The 18,892-nt window shown below is 38.8% G+C and overlaps 1 protein-coding gene across 1 annotated transcript in view; it reads left to right on the top strand.

Moving 5' to 3' along the window:
- si:ch211-51c14.1 (protein kinase C and casein kinase substrate in neurons protein 1) overlaps positions 1 to 14,259 on the top strand; it is an 18,181-nt gene extending 3,922 nt beyond the window's left edge. The window contains exons 2-10 of the mRNA XM_037688705.1: positions 517 to 584; positions 4,400 to 4,556; positions 4,629 to 4,864; positions 7,366 to 7,521; positions 8,583 to 8,758; positions 11,307 to 11,427; positions 11,515 to 11,585; positions 13,288 to 13,367; positions 14,056 to 14,259. Of these exons, the coding sequence (XP_037544633.1) occupies positions 525 to 584; positions 4,400 to 4,556; positions 4,629 to 4,864; positions 7,366 to 7,521; positions 8,583 to 8,758; positions 11,307 to 11,427; positions 11,515 to 11,585; positions 13,288 to 13,367; positions 14,056 to 14,165 (1,167 nt within the window). The 5' untranslated portion in view covers positions 517 to 524 and the 3' untranslated portion in view covers positions 14,166 to 14,259. The remainder of the gene's footprint in view (positions 1 to 516; positions 585 to 4,399; positions 4,557 to 4,628; positions 4,865 to 7,365; positions 7,522 to 8,582; positions 8,759 to 11,306; positions 11,428 to 11,514; positions 11,586 to 13,287; positions 13,368 to 14,055) is intronic.
- The last annotated feature ends 4,633 nt before the right edge of the window (positions 14,260 to 18,892 follow it).

Raw genomic sequence — 18,892 nt, 5'->3', positions numbered from 1 at the left:
TGCTTCTTCCAGCTTTCAGCTAGTGTTCTGCTTTCTTTAGCTTACAGATAGTGTTCTTCTAGCTTTCAGCTAGTGTTTTGCTGTCCTTAGCTTTCAGCTAGTGTTCTTCTTCTAGTTTTCAGCTAGTGTTCAGCTTCTTCTAGCGTTCAGCTAGTGTTCTGCTTCTTCCAGTTTTCAGCTAGTGTTCTGCTTTCCTTAGCTTTCACCTAGTGTTCTTCTTCTAGTTTTCAGCTAGTGTTCTGCTTTCCTTAGCTTTCAGCTTGTGTCCTGCTTCTTCTAGCTTTAATAGCTTAGTCTCAGCAGTTGTTCGGTGCTCATCATTCAAAATAAACGTTTTCAGAAAATAATCTTCCTTCAGGTTTTAGTGAAAATCCTCTTAGAAAGCAGCTGAAGTTAAAACTTGTGACGCCGTGGCCTTCGGCTGTTCTTCTTGAAAAATAAAAGCTGATAACAGCTAAAGGTCGGTAAACAGAATAACTGAAGTCAAAACTAATCGTGGACGCTTTTCTTTCTCAGAGAACACGATGTCGACACCAGCATCAGAGCACGGCCCAGAGGACGTCAACAACCGCAGCTTCTGGATGGTACGTGCAATGTGTGTGTGTGTGTGTGTGTGTGTGTGTGTGTGGCAGCTGTGTTAACTTCCAGTCTAAACAGTTCTCAGTAGTTTTGCAGATCTTTATAAACAGGACTCTGTTGTCCTTGTCCCCTCTGACCCGACTCGTTTGGATCTTAACTTCTGCACGGACGGTTTCTAGCATTCAGTTCTGCCTCTTTTCTGATTCTTCACAAAGTAGGCGAGGATCGCTTCTTTAGCGATCCAGGAAAAAGTTTGCATGTTGTTTTATTTAAATGTGAACATTAGGAATCTTAAAACAGCAGTCATGACCCAATGATGCTCCGCCCACTTTCTGAAAGTTATAAACAGGTTGTTAAAATTTTCACAGACGCAGGAAAAGTGATGTTTTTATATCGGGTTACTGCATGAGGCTCAGCCTCCATGAGTACATAAGTACATTGAGTACATTGGGTCAAAATACAAGGATTGTAAAATGAAAGAACAATATTTTGTCATTTTCTATCTGGCAACCCTGTTCTGGACGCCTCCTGTTGTGTTTGAAGACCGCTTCCTGTCTGCATCATTCAGCGGCCTGTCATTAATCTGCACATTTAGGAGTTCTTCTTTTTTATTTTCAGCTTTGTCGTGCAGTGGAGACACTTTTTATTCTCTTTATGACAAATCTGGAACAGAAGAACTCCTAAAATATTAGAAAACCGATGAGTTGCCCCTTCCTGAGCAAAAGAAGGAGAAAAGGTTTTCTTCTTGATTTAAACGACTCAACCTCCACCGCCATCTTGTACTTTGAGATAAACATTTAAGTCTTCTGTTCTCAGTTTTGTTTTCTTTTGAGGAAAAGTGGTCGTTTTGATTTTGTTGCCTGTAGAAGATTCACGTCGGCCTCGGAAATCGTCCAACTGGGTCGCTTCAGCGTTTCTGTTGGCCTCAAACTGGATTCCTCAGCTGTTTCTGTTTAACTGGCAGACAAGAAAGGAGAGGCAGTAAAAACCACAACAGGGCTGAAAAAAAAAAGACAGGAGGGAAAGAAAGGAGTACTGATGAGAATGACCTCACCTGGTTCTGATAAAATTAGAAAAAAACCTACAATATCTTTAATAAAACCTGCTCTGTTGTTAATTTAACAGATGATTCTCTGCCGCGACTGTAAATCGTGTCATTTGTCTATAAAATTGTTATAAGTGCACCTCTGCTTAACAATGTGTCCTTGTTAGCATTAAAGAAAAAAAGAATATAGATGAACTTACAACAAAGAGTAACTTTATTAACATTGTTTTTAATCTGTAACAGGAACTAATTAAAGTGCATCAATTTGCCTGAAAAAAAGCTTAAATCCTTATTCAAACTGTAAACATTTTTGACCGTTTGATACTGAAAAATAAAATATTATCAATAAATAATAATACATTCAAATTGATCGGCAACATTTTACCTCAGGAGTGTTACATAAAACACCTTGACCTAAAAAACCCAATAATGAATAAAACAATTTGTGCTGATTTAAAAAAAAAATCAAAATGAGGAAGTCAGGATCAATGAGCAAACTCATCGATAAAACTAAAACATTTTCTTGCATGCGCGCTGTGGGCGACGTCCAGAGCGCATGGACGTAAAGCGCATGCAGCGGAGGTGTCGGAGTTTATTTATCGTCTCAGCAGCGGAGGGGAGCGACACGGTTCAAGCATGGCTCCCAAAACAACAAGACAGTTATTTGTTCATAACTTTTTTATTAGTAAGTCTGAGAGCTACGAGCAAACAGCTGCCGGAACACACACGACAAAACGAGAATGATGAAAAAGACAAAAAAAACAAAACTACTCCCTGCAGCAAAAAAAAGCACGTTCCCCAGGTCACATGCGCACCCCCTGAGAAGGACTGCTTTAAGGAATCTTAGACCTTCATAAGAGCTTCTGATAAAAACAATGAAAGAAGACGTAAGAGGACTGGGCAGTGAAGAAATAAAAGAAGAGTGCGTTCCTGTTAACGCAGAAAGATTCAGCGTTATTTAGAGAAACGTGTCCTCCACTCCCGGCCTTCCCTCACGTTTGTAACGAGTCCAGCAGATGAGGGATCAGTAACATCTGAGAATGTCCCGTTTGTTACTCTGTGGTTTTTACTCCAAGTGAAGCCTCAGATGAGTTAACAAACCGTAACATCTCTCAGTTTGAGGCGTGTTTTTTTTTTTGCCCAGCTGTCTACACGTGTCAGCTGCGACATGCAGAGAGCGAAGAGAAGACCAGGAGCCGACAGCAGCTGCCAGGAAAATACCAAAGATTTCCAAACTCCATAAACAACAGAGTGTTCGGAGCTGCTGTTCCTGTCAGGGCTGAGACGCTGCCGTCCTCCTGTCCTCTGTCTTCATGGACGGGCCTTGGTCTTCGTGTAAACCAGCCGCACCCCACAGAGCAGCTGCCAGTCGACAAGTTGCTGCAGGAAAGTCAAAGTGCTGCTCGTTGTACGTCACATGGCTGCAGCCGGGGCAGAGCTGAGGAACCAGGATGGGCTGAGGTCTAATGACGATGGGTTAGAGGTGAAGAAGCACCAATAGATGTTTATGACACCTTGTACTATTCCATAAAATGACTCCTGCGACAATCTGAATCACAATAAATTACTTATTTTCAAAGCTTTTGCTGGAATATCCTCATTTAACGTATGTTTAGGAGCTAGCTTAGCTTAGCTTGTCCTAAAAATGTCAACATACATATTAAAGCTGTCCTCAGGAACAGAACCCGGAAGTTGAAGCTGAAACCACAGACTAGGGCTCTTCATCTGACATCTTTACATCCTTTTTTGTCATAAGGTAAATATAATGCACAAGTTATATTTTAAATGTGCTCATTGGCAGCAGGCGGTTGTTCACCAACATCTGATGGATTCTTCACTCGCTCCTTAACAAATGCAGTTGATTGTAAACGTCGAGTCCAAACTGAATTACAACACAAATGAAAGGGACTCATACACAGAACCAAATCATGAATTCAGTGATCTCAGTTCCAATTTTTGAAGGACTTGACGTAAAAACTCACACACACCGAACTACGTCACAAACAAGGCGCAGATGAGGACTGGATGCAAAAAATAAATTTAATAAAAGGAAATTAAAGCTGGCAGGGCGGCAAAATAAGATAGAAAAAAAACAATTAGATCCTAACTAGTTAAGATAAGTCAAATATATGTAGAAATAACTCGAATTTTGGCACATTTCTTCTTTTGCCCCCATTAAACAAACAAGAAGGAACTAAATTGTAAAATCAGAGCTTAAAAAAGTATTTTTTTTATCTGACTATTAATGTACAGTACAAGTATTTAGAAACCCCACGCTATAGCCACCGTAGCTAAGTCACTGCACGATCTGTTCCAGGACCGGAAGCACGATCCGTACCATGCGCCCGTACTCTGGGCGCAGGAGAGTTGCGCCCAGAGTAGTCCTATATCTTGTAATGAAGAGGAGCTAACTGTGCATGTACAACTTCTTAATTAGAGTCAATGGGCCAAGATTCTTGCGCCCCCAGGGTGGAAATACGACATCAATCAGTGACGTTTTTGAAAGAAACAACTTTACTCATCATTAATTATAAAATGTTTATCGTACACAACAAAAAAGTATACATACATATATTTGGAAATATTTTACTTTATTATTTCATTTTTATTTTATTTTTTATGTCTTCAAGGTAATGTGGTGAGTGGTGGGGTGGCACCCTAACGTCCTCTATTGGCCAGCCGCCACTGCCTAAAACCAAAACAAAGTCCTTAAAGTAACCCTCCTCCCTGTCAGCCCTCTCTTTACTCTTCTTCCTCTGTGTTTGGTCTCAGCAGCCCGGGAACTACCAGCGCACTGTGAAGCGCACAGAAGACACTTTCCAGGCCTGCAACGACATCGTAGTGTGTTTCCAGGAGAGAGCTCGTGTGGAGAGGCAGTACGCCCAGCAGCTCAATGAATGGAGCACCAAGTGGAAGCCGGTGGTGGACTCCAGTAAGTCCTGCTGCAGCTGACTCACACGCCTGACGCATTAAATGTTCAACCAACCCTCTCTGGCTCCACCAGGTCCACTGTATGGGTCTCTTCTCAAAGCTTGGCAGTGCTTTCTGTCCTCCGCTGACCGGCTGACCTCCTTGCACGCCTCCATCTGTCGCTCCCTGGTGTCGGACGACGCAGACCGGGTCAGGACCTGGCAGAAGGACTCCTTCCACAAGAAGGTGTTTGGAGGCTTCAAGGAGTCCCAGGATATGGAGACCGGGTTTGCGCGTGCTCAGAAGCCCTGGGCCAAAAAACTCAAGAAGGTAAATTCACCCAACTGATGGACTGAAATAGATACACAACTATAGTGTTGTTGCTCTTTTTGTTGATCACATTTTACAGTTTATTGATGATTTCAGTGCTGACAGGCATGAACTGCTTTGATTAGCCGTTTCCAACTCATCGTAGCCTCACTAGGGGTACATCCTTTCTGCATGTGCTCTGAAAATGACTTACCATTTCTGAGCTCATCTGAAGCCTGGTCTAAGAAACATTACTTGCACCTAAAACTCTATGATCACTGCTTGCTCCACTGCTGTTTAATCTTTACTTGCTGCCTTTGGGGTCCATTTTTAGAAAATGTACCATCTCTTTTCACAGCTTTGCTGATGATATTCAGGTGTATCTGCTCATTAAGTTAGACAGGGTCACTCCACTGGAACCACTGTCTGAATTATATTAAAGTCTGGTTAAAACTAAATTTCCTGAATCTAAATGAAAATAAAACTGAAGGTAAATGTTCGGCTCCTTGGCTTCATACAGCCACTCCACCGTCAGGAATCTGGGGGTTATTTTTGTACTTTTAAATTAGACAAACGGATAAATGCAGTTGTGAAATCCAGTTTCTTCCAACCAAGACATTGCCAAGGTGAAGTCACATCTAATTTTCAGAGATCTTGATAAAGTGATTCATGCTGTTATTAACTCGTTTGGACTATTGTAATGTTTTGTATGTTGTTTTAGACAAATCATCTTTGCATCTCTTACAAACCGTCCAGAACCAGCAGCTCAGCTTTTTACAGCAACTAGTAAACATGAACATATAACCCCTGTCCTGGCTTTTCTCCACTGGCTTCCTGTTCACTTCCGGATTGATTTTAAGATTTTATTGCTTGTTTTTAAAGTTTTAAAAGGTCCGGTCCCATCTTATTTATGTGATCTTCTTAACATCTGCACTCCAGTAAGAGGACTCTGGTCTACCAACCAGTTCCTCTTAGATGTCCCCAGATCTAAGTTGAAATCCAGAGGTGATCAGGCTTTTGCAGTTACTGCTCCAAAACTGTGGAATAGTTTACCAGATCGCATACCGGTACACACTTTGTACTCACTAAGCTGGAATGCTGTGTGTAGTACAGAGTTTATACACAGTACTTATCTGGTGAGTAGAAGATACGCACCTGGTACGTATCTGGTTCATAACAATTACTTGTGTGGAACGTACCTGGTACTAATAAGGTTAGTGCAAATTGGGTATGTAACTACATTTGTAGTACTTACCAAAAATGTATTTGGTTCTTACAATGTATACATGGTATTTTACCAAATGCATACAGTTTACTGACATGATATTTACCAAGTGCTGAGCTGGTTTTATCTGGAACTAACCAGGCACTTACAGGGTTAGTACCTCATACCAACAAATGAACATACCTGTTGCTTAAAGGATATGTACTGAGTTTGTACCAGTTACTTGTTGTGCACTAACAGGGTACTTACCTAGTACTTATGAGCAATTGCACCTACATTTACCATGTACTTACCTGGTACTTACCTCGGAAAATGAATGTATTTACTGGATATATACTTGATGTTTGTATTAGTACTTACAGGGTATGTGCTGGATACTTACCTGGTATCTACCAGGTCTATACCTGATACTTACAATGTATGCATCACACATGCATGTATGTATGTTGGTACTTACAGGTACATACATAGTACTTACTGGATATTTTGGCCCATCTTTCGGACGACTGTACGGAATATAATCTCGCTGTACTTTGGTGCAATAATATTAAAGCTTATTCTGATTCTGATTCTGTTCCTGGTGCTTACTGGGTACATTCCAGACACCTACCAGATACTTACCCAGTAAATACCAGGTGCATACAGGATACTGGTACATACCAGATCGTTTACAAATCTGATACTGGGTGCATACCTGGCTGGCACCTAGGAGGTATGTACAAAGTACCAATTACATACCTGGTAGGTACCAGGTACATACCCCGTACTCACAGGGTAAGTACTGGGCTGCAGCTTGCACTGCCACCACATTTGGGATCACTATGGCTCAGTGGTTATAGAGCAGTTGTCCTTCTAAGCGAGAGTCGAAGGTTTGATTCCTGGTAGTATGCAGTCACATGTCAAAGTGTCCCTGAGCAAGGCACTGAACCCCTAACTTATGAGCCTGTGATGTGTCCCATCTGTTCATAAAAACGATCTGAAGTACTGATTAGACTCCACCGAATGATTTGTTCAGATTGTCTTTGTAGAAACGTGGCAGAGTGCTGTACAACTGTGTGGAGGTATGAGGGCCTGGTACGCTAAAAAAAGTGCTTCATTATTTACATTTCATTGTCACGTTACAAACTCACAAGGCTTCAATGTCCTGAACAAAGACTAGACTTTCACAATCATCTCCTCAGAAGTTGAAACAATTTTGCAATAAACAAACTGTGTTTGTTGGTGTTTTCATGAGACCTTTATTAGAGATCACCTTTACGTGCAGCTCCTTGATGGTGGAGGCATGTTGTGTTCACAGCTGGACAAAGCTAGAAGAGCGTACCATAAGGTGAGCCGGAAGGAGCATGCAACCAGGGAGCGAAACGCTCACGCTCAGGGAAACCCCGATGTAAACATCGACAAACAGAAGAAGATCCAGGAGGAGAGAGAAGTGGCTCAGCAAGAGACAGAGAAGGTGAGAAAATGAGAGTCTCTCTATATGTGATCTGAAACAGTTGATCTCCATCTGTTTCGTGCTTTTGTTCACTGACATATACAACAATACAACTTTATTCACAAAGCTCTTTAAAAACAACACTGTTGGCCAAAGTATTTGTACACCAATACTAAAAAACACTGAAATCACTGTAGTAGTACTTAAACAGGAGTGATGTGCTCTTGTTTTCTGATAGTATAGCAAGCAGCAACGTTTTGAACCAGCGCAAGTCGAGCAACGACTGGCTCAGCCCGACAAAGTGCAACGCACTAATCTAAACGAGCTCAGATAAAAGCGTGGATAAAACAAATGTTTCTTTCAGATGTAAAAAATTCACTGACATCCATGTCTTAATTTCTGTAAAACATCCTAACAGTTGGTTCATTCACTACTGATTTTCCTGTTTTCGTGCCGTATAGATTTGACTATCATCTGCATAAAAACTATGTGGAAGTTAATACAAAGAAAAGAGAAGAGGGCAAAATATAGAGCCCTGAGGCACTCTGCAAGTAAGGGGCACTATAGAAGGCCTCAACACAGACACAAAAACTCATTCTGTTACCGGTAAATAGGATTATAACCAGTCCAAACTCCACCCTGTAAGTCCAAGGACCAAGGTTTTGTGACATCTCGTTGTCTTACAGGGTATAAATAGGCAGTCCTGTGAGTTTTTACTTAAATACATAAAAAGAGCAACTCGTAAGATTTTAGAAACCGATGTGTTGGTGAGACAAAGACTCAGAAGAGACAGCAGACATTCATTAATCACAGATAATAATTCAATCAGCAGCTTTCACTGAACAATAAACATTGTTTCTGCCGTTCAGTCCACTGCGCCACCTCCAGAACACGTCAACTTCTCAATTAGAAGGAATTTTTTAAGCCTTTTATATGGTGTGGCTAACAAAATAAAACAAAAGTTATGTGCCACAAAAGATTAAAATGATTTAATTTGGGGGTTTCATACCTTTTGGTTTTAAAAACAGTTTGTCACTCCTTTCAGTGGTCATAATATTTTGGCTAATTGGGATTTTCTTCAGGTTCGTGGACGCTATGAGAAGGTCCTGGAGGAGGTGAACCGCTACGTTCCTCGCTATATGGAGGAGATGGAGTCCGTTTTTGACCAGTCGCAGGAAGAGGAGCGCAAGAGGATCGCCTTCCTCAAACAGGCCTTCCTGTCCATCAACAAACACCTGGACGTCACCACCAACGAGAGGTGAGCCCATCGGTGCCGACTCTGAAGACCACACCAGTTTCTTCATGGCTGTGAAGTTAAACGTGTTCAAATCAATAATTAGACTTAATTAAACTCAATTAAAAGTTGTTAACTCTGTTAATTGTCTTAATGTTTGGTCACACTTCAGTCAAAACCTTTAGGTGGATGTTGAGCAAATGATTAGCCAATTATGAACCTGAACAACCTTTATTACAGTTTGATCGTCCAGATGTCATAAAAACATGGCACTGTGCAAAGTTTTAACGCATCCTTCAATTCTTTATATGCTGTTTGCAAATACCCTTAAAATCTTTTAAAATGATCTCGATTGATGTTTTTTACAGTTTTTCTTCAGACTCTGGCTGTTTCAATCCAGTACTGATCATTTTCAGGGGACTGTTTTTTGATTGTGGAGACACTTAACTCTGATCTTTGGATCATTCGAGCAAAAAAAAATGTTCCTAAACTCCAAGGATAAAGCACATAACAGAAAACATAAAAACACAATCAAACCTCACAGTTCACAGACAGAAGCTAGCACCGTACTTGCCGTCGTACACGTCGCATCAGTCCAAAAATGTCTAATAAAGTGGGAAAAAACATAAATACGTCACTTCGCTGTATAAGTCACATCTATTATGCGTCACCGCTGAAACGTGGGCCGGTGTTGTGCCAAAAATCGATTGGCTGCCAAATGGCGGCTGTGGGAGCGTGCACGGGAGGACTTTAACAAGAATTTAACAAGATTAACACTGAAGCCCCCAGTACGCACGCACCTCTGCAGGGCATGTCCGTGCAAAGCTCAATTTTTACGACCGCGTACACGGTGTCGCACAATAAACTGCCGTGTGACGAACTGTTTTGTATGTGACACCAATTAAATTCCCCTTCTTCATCCCTGATCTGGTTTAATGGTCTTTTCGGGGTTTTTTTTTTACCAAGAGGCAGTGATCTCTTCCTCCTCCGTTGATGCCTTGACTGAAATGGTGAGAAATGAAGGAATTCGTCACGAGCACATTAAAATCAGTCCCAGCGTGGCTGCTGGAGGGTCTGGAGGTTTCTTGTTGGGCTGGTCTGAAGTGTGGGCTGCAGGGCCAGCGCTCCCTGTTTTTAAAAATATTTTAGATCATTTTATGAACAACATATAAACACAGAACACCGCTGAGACTGGGGCTGCCAGCTCTCCTTATTTTTTTTGGACCTGTCAATCAGTCCAGTAGGCGTGTCCGCAAATGACCAATCGGCGAATTCAATTTGTCCTGAAGGTAAACGCCCTTTGTCTGCGGAGCTGCTCTGCAGCCGCTCAGGGTGTATGCTCAAGCATGAAGTCTCAACCCTCCACCTCCGTACGCGTGTACCTCCGTGCGGACGTACGTACGCGGGAGTATACTGGGGGCTTTAAAACAATTATTTGTTTGTTTGACATTATAGTAAAAGTGTGTCTCATTTGAACTTTTCCTTAATAAATGCACTTTAAAGGTCGAATCAGCTTCATTTCGCCTGGGCAGCTGATTTGACGTTTGCTCCAGGAGTTCCAGAGCGAGACGAAGGTGGCTTGGTATGGCAAGCCAAGTGTCTAATTAATAGCCACTTTGACCGATTAATGAGACATTTTGCTTGCCATATTACTCAAGCACCCTCTAGCGGCTGAAACAGGCAGTGTTGAATATTTTCCATGTCACGTTGAATGAAATCGTCAGATCTCAGCCACAAATTGGGTTTTAAATATGAGAAAAAAAATGTAAATGTCACTTTGCTGTATAAGTCGCAGATGTGCTAATTTATGCAAAAAACTGTGACTTATACAGTAAAGAGTACGGTATTTTAATTTTAACCAGAGAGTCACTCAAATGAAAGACGATGCATCACTTGCGGTCTGTCCCTTACAGGAAATACATCAGAAAATCATCATAAATATGTTAAATTATTATGTAAATCTTATGCTTTGAAAATTTCTCTTGGGGTTTTGGACATTTTCAACATATCCATGTGATCCCATGTGACACGTGTTAATTTCCATGTTTTTTTCCGTAAAGGGTCTTAGTCTATTTTTTTCTTGTTTCGTAAAGACACACCAGTCAGGTACTGTTTAGAAGTTGAATACAGTTATTATTGCCAAAGGTGGAGGTAGGAACAACCCCAGGCTGCAGACCAACACGAGAAGCTAAAAAAAAGTTTTAATAATAAAAAAAAAATAATGGCTGCTGAGTCAGAAGAAAATGAATAAAATAACAAAAAAGTAAAAGGAGACAAAAAACAAAAGGTCATGGAGACAAATTGGATGACTGAAGGCAGAATGAGACAGTAAATACTGTAGTGCCAGGTACTTACCTGGTACTTAACGAGTACATTTGTGCGTACAGGGTACGTACTAGGCTGTATTTTTTGTGTTGTGTTTCTGTTCACTGTATTTATCAGGAGTATTCAGACAAAACTGGTGTTTGAAGTTTTATTTGGACTCAGAATAGGAGAAATGAGTTTTTAATCCAGTTCAGACTGAGAACAGGAACTGGATCTGGACTTGAAGTTGGTTTTGTTTGTCTCTCAGCGTGTTAGCCGTGTACCAGGAGCTCCACAACACCCTGATGGCCATCGACGAGCACGAAGACCTCCGCTGGTGGAAAAACACCCACGGGCCCGGCATGCCGACCGACTGGCCTCACTTCCAGGTTGTTGGTTCTGTCCATAGTTTATTTACTTCAAGTTGACATTTAAAATGCCATTCTTTTACATTTATATCTTTAAATCTTTGTAAGGAGTGGACGCCTGAAAAGAAAAGTAAAAAAGGGAAGAAAGAGGCGGTAAAGAAGGAAGTAATAGAGAAAAGGTGAGTAGATTTAGTACAACTAAAACTGATTCTGGGAAACTTTTCACCTCCGGTCTCTTCTGTTCTTTTGCCTTTAAACCTGAAATTTTAACAAATTTTATAAATAAAAAAAAGTCTTGAGTTTTAACCCTCCTGCTGCCCTTAGGTCAAAATAACCCACAAGACCTCTCGAGGCCTCGGGGCTCATTTTGACCCAAATCCAGCAGGAGAAGTAAATGAGGACTCAAAGGTTGATTGGGTCTTTTTTAATCCATCCATCTTTTTTTTATCATCTGAGAAAAACAGAATAAACTAGAGAAATTGCATTTCCTGTGAATATGCAGTGTGAATGCTTCTTGCAGAAGAACTTGCTGAAAAACAGCTAAAATTAGCTAAAACTTGCTGAAATGTAGCTGAAATGGAAGACTAAGTCTACTTTAGCAGAATAAAGCAGAAAGAGCACATTTTTGCAGAATTATGTTTAGATAAGCAGAAATTAGCCCAAAAATTAGGAAATTAGCTAAAAAAAGAAGCTGAAATTAGTAGCAAAAAATAACTGAAAGTAGCTGAAAAGACAGAAAGCAGCTTAAATTACCAGAAGGAAGTGAAAAGAGCTGATAGGAGTTCCAAAAATGTGGAATTAGCTGAAAATGCTAAAATTAGCATAAAACAGCTAAATAGCAGCTGAAATAGCAGAAAAAGCTGAAACCACCAGAAAAAAGCCGAAACGTGCATAACAAGCTGAAATTAGCATAAAGGAATTGAATTAGGCTGAAAGTAGCAACAATTACCACAAAAACAAAATTAATTTATCTGAAAACAGATTAAATTAGTTAAAATGCTAAAAGGTTAGCTGAAAATTTAGATCAAGCTTAAGAAGAAGAAAGCAGAAAGAACACGTTTGCCCATTTTGGCTGAAAGAAGCAGAAATTACTACAAAACAGTGGAAATTATCTGGAAAAAGCTGAAATTAGAAAAAATAACAAAAACAGCTGAAAATTAGCTAAAAAGGCAGAAAGAAGCTTAAATTACCAAAAAGAAGTGGAGAGAGCAGGGGCGATTCTAGAATCTGATCTTTAGGGGTGCTTAGCCCCCCCCCCCCCCCCCAGTGCTGACAATGGCTCTTGGCTTGAAAAACGTAGTGGCCACGGGCGTTCATAATGCGGAAGGTTGGGGGGGGGGCCACTGGGGGTGGGGTGGGTTCCTCCCCCAGAAAATTTAGAATAAAGCAGATGCCATTTCCTGCATTCTGGTGTATTTAACGGGTTGTTAAACATCTACATTTACCTACATAAGTAAACTCTTGATTCAATAACCATTTTACAGTAAATCGCACAAGAAGAAGTAGCGCTAAGCTAACGGCGTGCAATACTAGCTAAGATGCTACAGACGTAGCGCTCTGCTTTACATTCCACAATCCAATAACCGCTTCGTGCAAAAGCAGTTTAGTGTTGACTGATCATAACAAACAAAGATTATTCAGAGAAGTTACAACATATAAAACACGCAAAACAAAGCACAACTAGCTTTAAGCATTAACCTTTAATTTGGAATTAAGTTTGGGTTAATTTGGATGGAAGTCTGACTCCCACACAAAGAAATCAGGGAACTTCTAGACTGGTTCTTTTTTATAATTTTCATGTTATTTACAGATTGGATGCGGCGTGGCTGTAATCTGACCAAACGTTTGCGTTTCTCTTCTTTCATTCGGTGTTTTGTTCAGTGCGGTGATCGGAGGAGTCAGAGTCAGAGCTCTGTATGATTACGTCGGCCAGGAGACCGACGAGCTCTCCTTTAAAGCAGGTAAACTCACACGAACACAACACAAGATGCACATTTACCATCGCCCACCACAAAAGGCAAAGAGCTAATTGACTAATGTTAATGAAACCTGCAGAAAATAATCATTAGAGGTTTATCTAGAACTCCCCACGTCTTAGTCAATCTGATTCAAGATGGCCACCACAGCCTGCTGATTTAAAAATACACAAAAAGCCTGCTTTGAGAAGAAAACCATGCACAATATGTTTACATAAATCTTTTGGTATTAAACATTGGCCTTCCACCGTGTTTGTCTGTTAGCCAAATATCTCATGAACCATGGGATGGATTTTAATGAAACTCCCAGAAAGCTTTGGTTGTCTGTCTACACCTGATTAAGTTCTGGAATCAACTGAATTCAAGATGGCTGCCACGGCTGAACAGCGTTAGCCAACAGAAAAATGGTTATAAATCAGTCAGATTTATAGTTAATGAGCTAAAATCTGACGAGGGAGTAGTTGAGAGTCCAGACGTACTCTGACCATGACAACTCGTTATTTACGATTTTTCTCTACACGAGACGATCTAAAACTCCGGCGTGAAAGGCAGAGGGCGATACGCGTTCCTTTCAGGATTGAAGAAATAATTATAGAAAGGCTAAAAACAAAAGCACCTCAGACTATTATAAATGTTGACGTTGTGCTTTCATTGCCTCGTTTCTTTCCCACAGGTGAGGAGTTTTTGAAGATCGAGGACGAGGACGATCAGGGCTGGTGTCGAGGGAAGAAGGACGACGGGTGGGAGGGGCTTTACCCGGCCAATTACGTAGAGGTGGTATAGTGACCACGAGCAGAAGGAATATGGTAAACACGTCACGTACTTCACTTTGCAGCACAAATAAATGTCTATGAAACAACTTTATTAAACGAGGTCCTTGGCCAAAGATGAAAACTTTACGACACTTTGGGACGTTTGTATCAGTTTGCATATTAAAACCACATTTAAATATTATTGTAATGTAAGAATGCTTTTTTTTGTTTATTTTTTATGGGGTGCCGTTTGTAAAGTTACACGGTCAAAAATTAACAGCAATATTTTTGGTTTATTAGCCTTTAATAAGATTTTTTTTTTTTTAATTCAAAGTCATTTTCACCATGTTATTCATACTTTTATAAATGTCATAGTTCCAAACTAAATATTTAATTTGCAAGCTAAATATTTAGTTTACAAACTAAATACTTAACTGGCAAGTTAAATATTTAGTTAGTAAACTTGATATTAGGTGTAACTTAAATATTTAATTTCCAAACTAAATATTTAATTTCTAAGCTAAACATTTAATTCCTAAACTAAATAGTTAATTTGTTAATTAAATATTTAATTTGCAAGCTAAATATTTAGACGAGAGTTAAATATTTAGTTAGCAAAATAAATATTTTGGAAAATAAATGTTTAGCTTAGAAATTAAATATTTAGTTTGGACAATAAATATTTAGCTTGGAAATTAAATATTTAATTTACACCTAAATGTTTAGTTAACTTGTAAGTTAAGTATTTAGTTTGTAAACTAAATATTTAACTTGTAAATTAAATGTTTAGTTTGAAACTATGACATTTATAAATGTATGAATAACATGGTGAAGATATGACTTTGAAAAAATATTTATATATATATATATATTTTTCTTATTAAAGTCTAAATAAACCAAAATATTGCTGTTAATTTTTGGCTGTGTAACTTTACAAATGGCACCCCATAATTTTTAGTATGTTCAAGCCACTCGGTTTTCAGTGAAGGATCAGAATCATAATGAGGGAGACTGTTTGTTTGTTGTTTGAGCCTTAATTTAATTAAAAAGGGCTTTTTATTTCTGTGTTGTGATCCTGCCATCATCAACACTTGTCCCATTTACTCCCATTTGTTCCTTTTTTTACTTAAATTGCCGTTAAGTTGACATCAGCTGAACGCGTCATCACTTCACTGCTTGTGTTTGAAGGGAAACAACAACCCTCTTTGTTTAAATCAGCTTTTTTCTGTTTGTTGAAATCAGCCGAAAAACAAACATCTGTTTTTTTCCCCACGAGGGCTCATAAAAGACACTCACTGTGGTTGAATGCCTGTTAAATGTTATTTACATGGGAAAAAAACATCTATAATACGTACAATAACCACTTTATATATATTTTTTAATAGTTATTTTGGCTAATTTGCAGATTTGGATAAAAACAATGCTTTTAAAAAAATCTGCTGTTCATGAAAGAAGCACAAATTGTGCTAAATATTTAACTTTATACATTTTTTGTATCAAATAGTTTTGAAACGTGTCAATTTAATCGTTTTAAAATTAAACTTTTTAAACCTGCGGCAGCAACAGTTTATTGCTCATAAAGAACATATTTATGTTTATATTAAAAAGAATGAATCTGTAAATGTGTTGGAGGAAGAAGCTAAAAAATTAAGTCTCTCTTTTACTTTTTATTATGTTGCAGTTGTTTTCAGTGATTTTAAGACGTCCTTGTTTCTAACCTGTAAAAATACATTTTCCTTTTTTTTTTTTTTTACCCAGATTTGAATTAAAAATTAAAAAATGTTCACCTAAAACCTGCATCTCAACGTGTAATATGGTGCCGTGACTTTTGGTAGAGGTACGATTCGCAGTGTGGACAAAATCTACAAAAAAAAAAAAAAACGGCGAGAATATAATACAGCGGAGATAATGGGTTAATCGAAACGTGATAAAACGCAGCCCTGTTTGTAGCTCTGCAGCTCGGACAAACTTCACAGTAAAAACATTGTTTCAAGTTTAAACGGGTCACAGAAAGTTGGACTTTACGTGTCTGATCTGCCTTTTTGATAGCCTTAACCGTTTTTACACAAACGCAGTTTAAATGTTATATTTTTAACAGATTTTTCTACAGAACGATCCAACGTGATGTTGATGACGTCACACTAACGTTGGAGCTCTTTACAATTTAAAAATCTTTTACAAACTTTTCTTACTCCCTAACCCTTTCTGTAAAATCCCCACCGAGCAGAGTCGCACACCCAGACCCTGATTGGCCACCGTTACATTTCAGCTTTTCTCTTCAAAATAAAAAGAGTCATTTTAAATCGTCATATCTTCAACATAAAACGCAGTAAAAACATGAAAATATTCACACCTGTGACCGGTAAGGTCTTCCGCAGCTCACAGTTCAAGCATTTTAAAGATATGATTGATAGTTTCTGCACAGCGACAGCTTGTTTGAGACTTATTTTCTGTCTGCCTGTCATTAACAAGGCCGTCAGGGAGTGACAGACACTGTTGTGTGTGTGTGTGTGTGGTTACCATGGTGACCTAATGAACATAAGATGAAAATCTGGTTAGATGCACACTGCAGTAAAAGTCTTTCCATCTGATGACAGAAGGTTAAGATGACCTGAAGCGAGCGGTTTAAATTTCCCATGATGCATTGTTGTCTCTGTACGCCGTGTTCAGATTTCTGTTCTTAAAATATCTTCCTTTTACAACAAGCACCTTCACAAAGGTGAGAAAAGAATTACCACCAAACGTTTTAATTGTTTTATTCATGTTTTATTGTTGTGAAAACGTGAAGTTTTTGTCTTTTGGAAATAAAATCTGAAGCTCACGAGTCTCGATAACTTTTTTCTTTGTGTGTGTGTGTGTGGGGGGGGGGGGGGTCACATTTTAGTTTTCCTGGTTAGTTTCTTCTGTTTGTGCAGTTTTTACCGATCATAAATCAAAACATTCGACTCGATCTGGAAGAAAAATCTATTTGACTTTTGTATTTTGGCACGTTTACGTAAAAAACAAAACTATTTAAAATAAAACACCTTATAGAAATTATTTGAGAGCTCTTTAATTCGTTCAAAATTTGTTCTCTTCGAAAACTGCTTCAGCAAATTTATTCCACTTTTATTTTCTTATGCTGCTTTTAGCTTTCAGCTGTTGTTTTGCTACTTTTTGGCTTTTTAAGTCAACTGACATTTTTAGCTTTTAGCTGTAGTTAGACTTCTGTTAAATACTGTTTGATCATTTTGTTGTAGCAGCTGTTTAGATGCATTTGGCTTTTATGTGTTTTTAAATACTATTTCAGTAATTTTAGCTTTTAGCTATATTCAGGCTAACCACAAATACAGTTTTGATTATTTTAGTTTCAGCATCTGTTTAGCTAATTTTAGTTTTAGCTACTTTTCTGCTTGTTTTGAGTTCCTTTACCGTTTAACTATAGTTGAGCTCATTTTAAATATTGTTTAGCATTTATTTAGCTACTTTTAACTTATATCTACCATTCTGCTTTTTTGAGTTGTAACTTACGCTCTTCTCCTTTTAGCTTTTAGCTACAGTAAGGCACTTTTAAATACTGTTTTGTTAAACAAGCTGTAGCATCTGTTTATTGCTTTTTAGCTTTTAGCTACTGTTTAGCTCCTTTTTTAACTACAGTTCTGCTTGCTTTGGTAAGTACTTTTAATTTTAACTACATATAGGCTAGTTTTAAATACTCTAGCTGATTTCAATTTCAGCATCTGTTTTGCTAATTTTAGCTACTGTTTTACTACTTTTAGTTTTTAGCTACTTTTCTGCTTGTTTTGAGTTTCTTTAGCATTTAACTATAGTTTATGCTAATTTTAAATATTGTTTAGCATTTGTTTAGCTACTTTTAGCTTCTATCTCTACCATTGTGCTTTTTTTAGTTGCAACTTAATTTCGTTTAGCTTTTAGCTACAGTAAGGCACTTTTAAATACTGTTTTGTTAAACAAGCTGTAGCATCTGTTTATTACTTTTTAGCTTTTAGACACTGTTTAGCTCCTTTTTTAGCTACAGTTCTGCTTGCTTTAAGTAACATTTTTTTTATTTTTTAACTAGGCTAGTTTTAAACTCTTTAGGTGATTTCAGTTTCAGCATCTGTTTTATATTTAGCTTTTAGTTCTGCTTGTTTTGAGTTGTTGACTATTATTCTTAAAATGCAGTTCTTCAGATTTTTAGTTTTTGTGCTTGTTTTGCTTCATTTGACTGCTGTTTTGCTAACATAAGCAACTATTCTCTTAATTTTAAGCACGGTTTAGCTCATTTTAGCTTATAATTAGGGTTTTTATTCTGTTCTGCTTGGTTTATATTTAATAACTCAGTTTCAGCTCCAGTGTTCAGACTGTATTCCCACAGAAAATGCCAGTTTTTCAGGTTAATGCTAAGCTAACAGAAGCGCAGAAGGAGGCAGATTGTGCCTGAGAGGATCTGAGTTCATGACTCATCGTGTTGAGTGTCGGGGTTTGATCCGGGTGTTTTTGCACGTTCAGATCCGGTTTTATTACTCGGACAGTCGTGAGTCAGACGAGGAGCTGCTTTCAGGTCAAACGCTGCGTTTTAGCTCAAAGAGGCCTCCACAGACACAGATGTCCACTCAGATCAGCAGGCCCAGTCTGACCCACATTGAGCCAGCCGAGAGCAACACAATGACACACTACACACACAGACACACACATTATGATGCCATGAACTGAAACAAAGAACTCGTAATGATGGTTCCCTCTGCAGCAACGGGGATGTTTTCACCCTGACGGCTG

The sequence above is a fragment of the Nematolebias whitei genome, chromosome 15, assembly GCF_014905685.2.
Source record: "Nematolebias whitei isolate Nwh7 chromosome 15, NemWhi1, whole genome shotgun sequence".
NCBI classification, from domain to species: Eukaryota; Metazoa; Chordata; class Actinopteri; order Cyprinodontiformes; family Rivulidae; genus Nematolebias; species Nematolebias whitei.
This window is presented reverse-complemented; position numbering and strand designations above follow the sequence as displayed.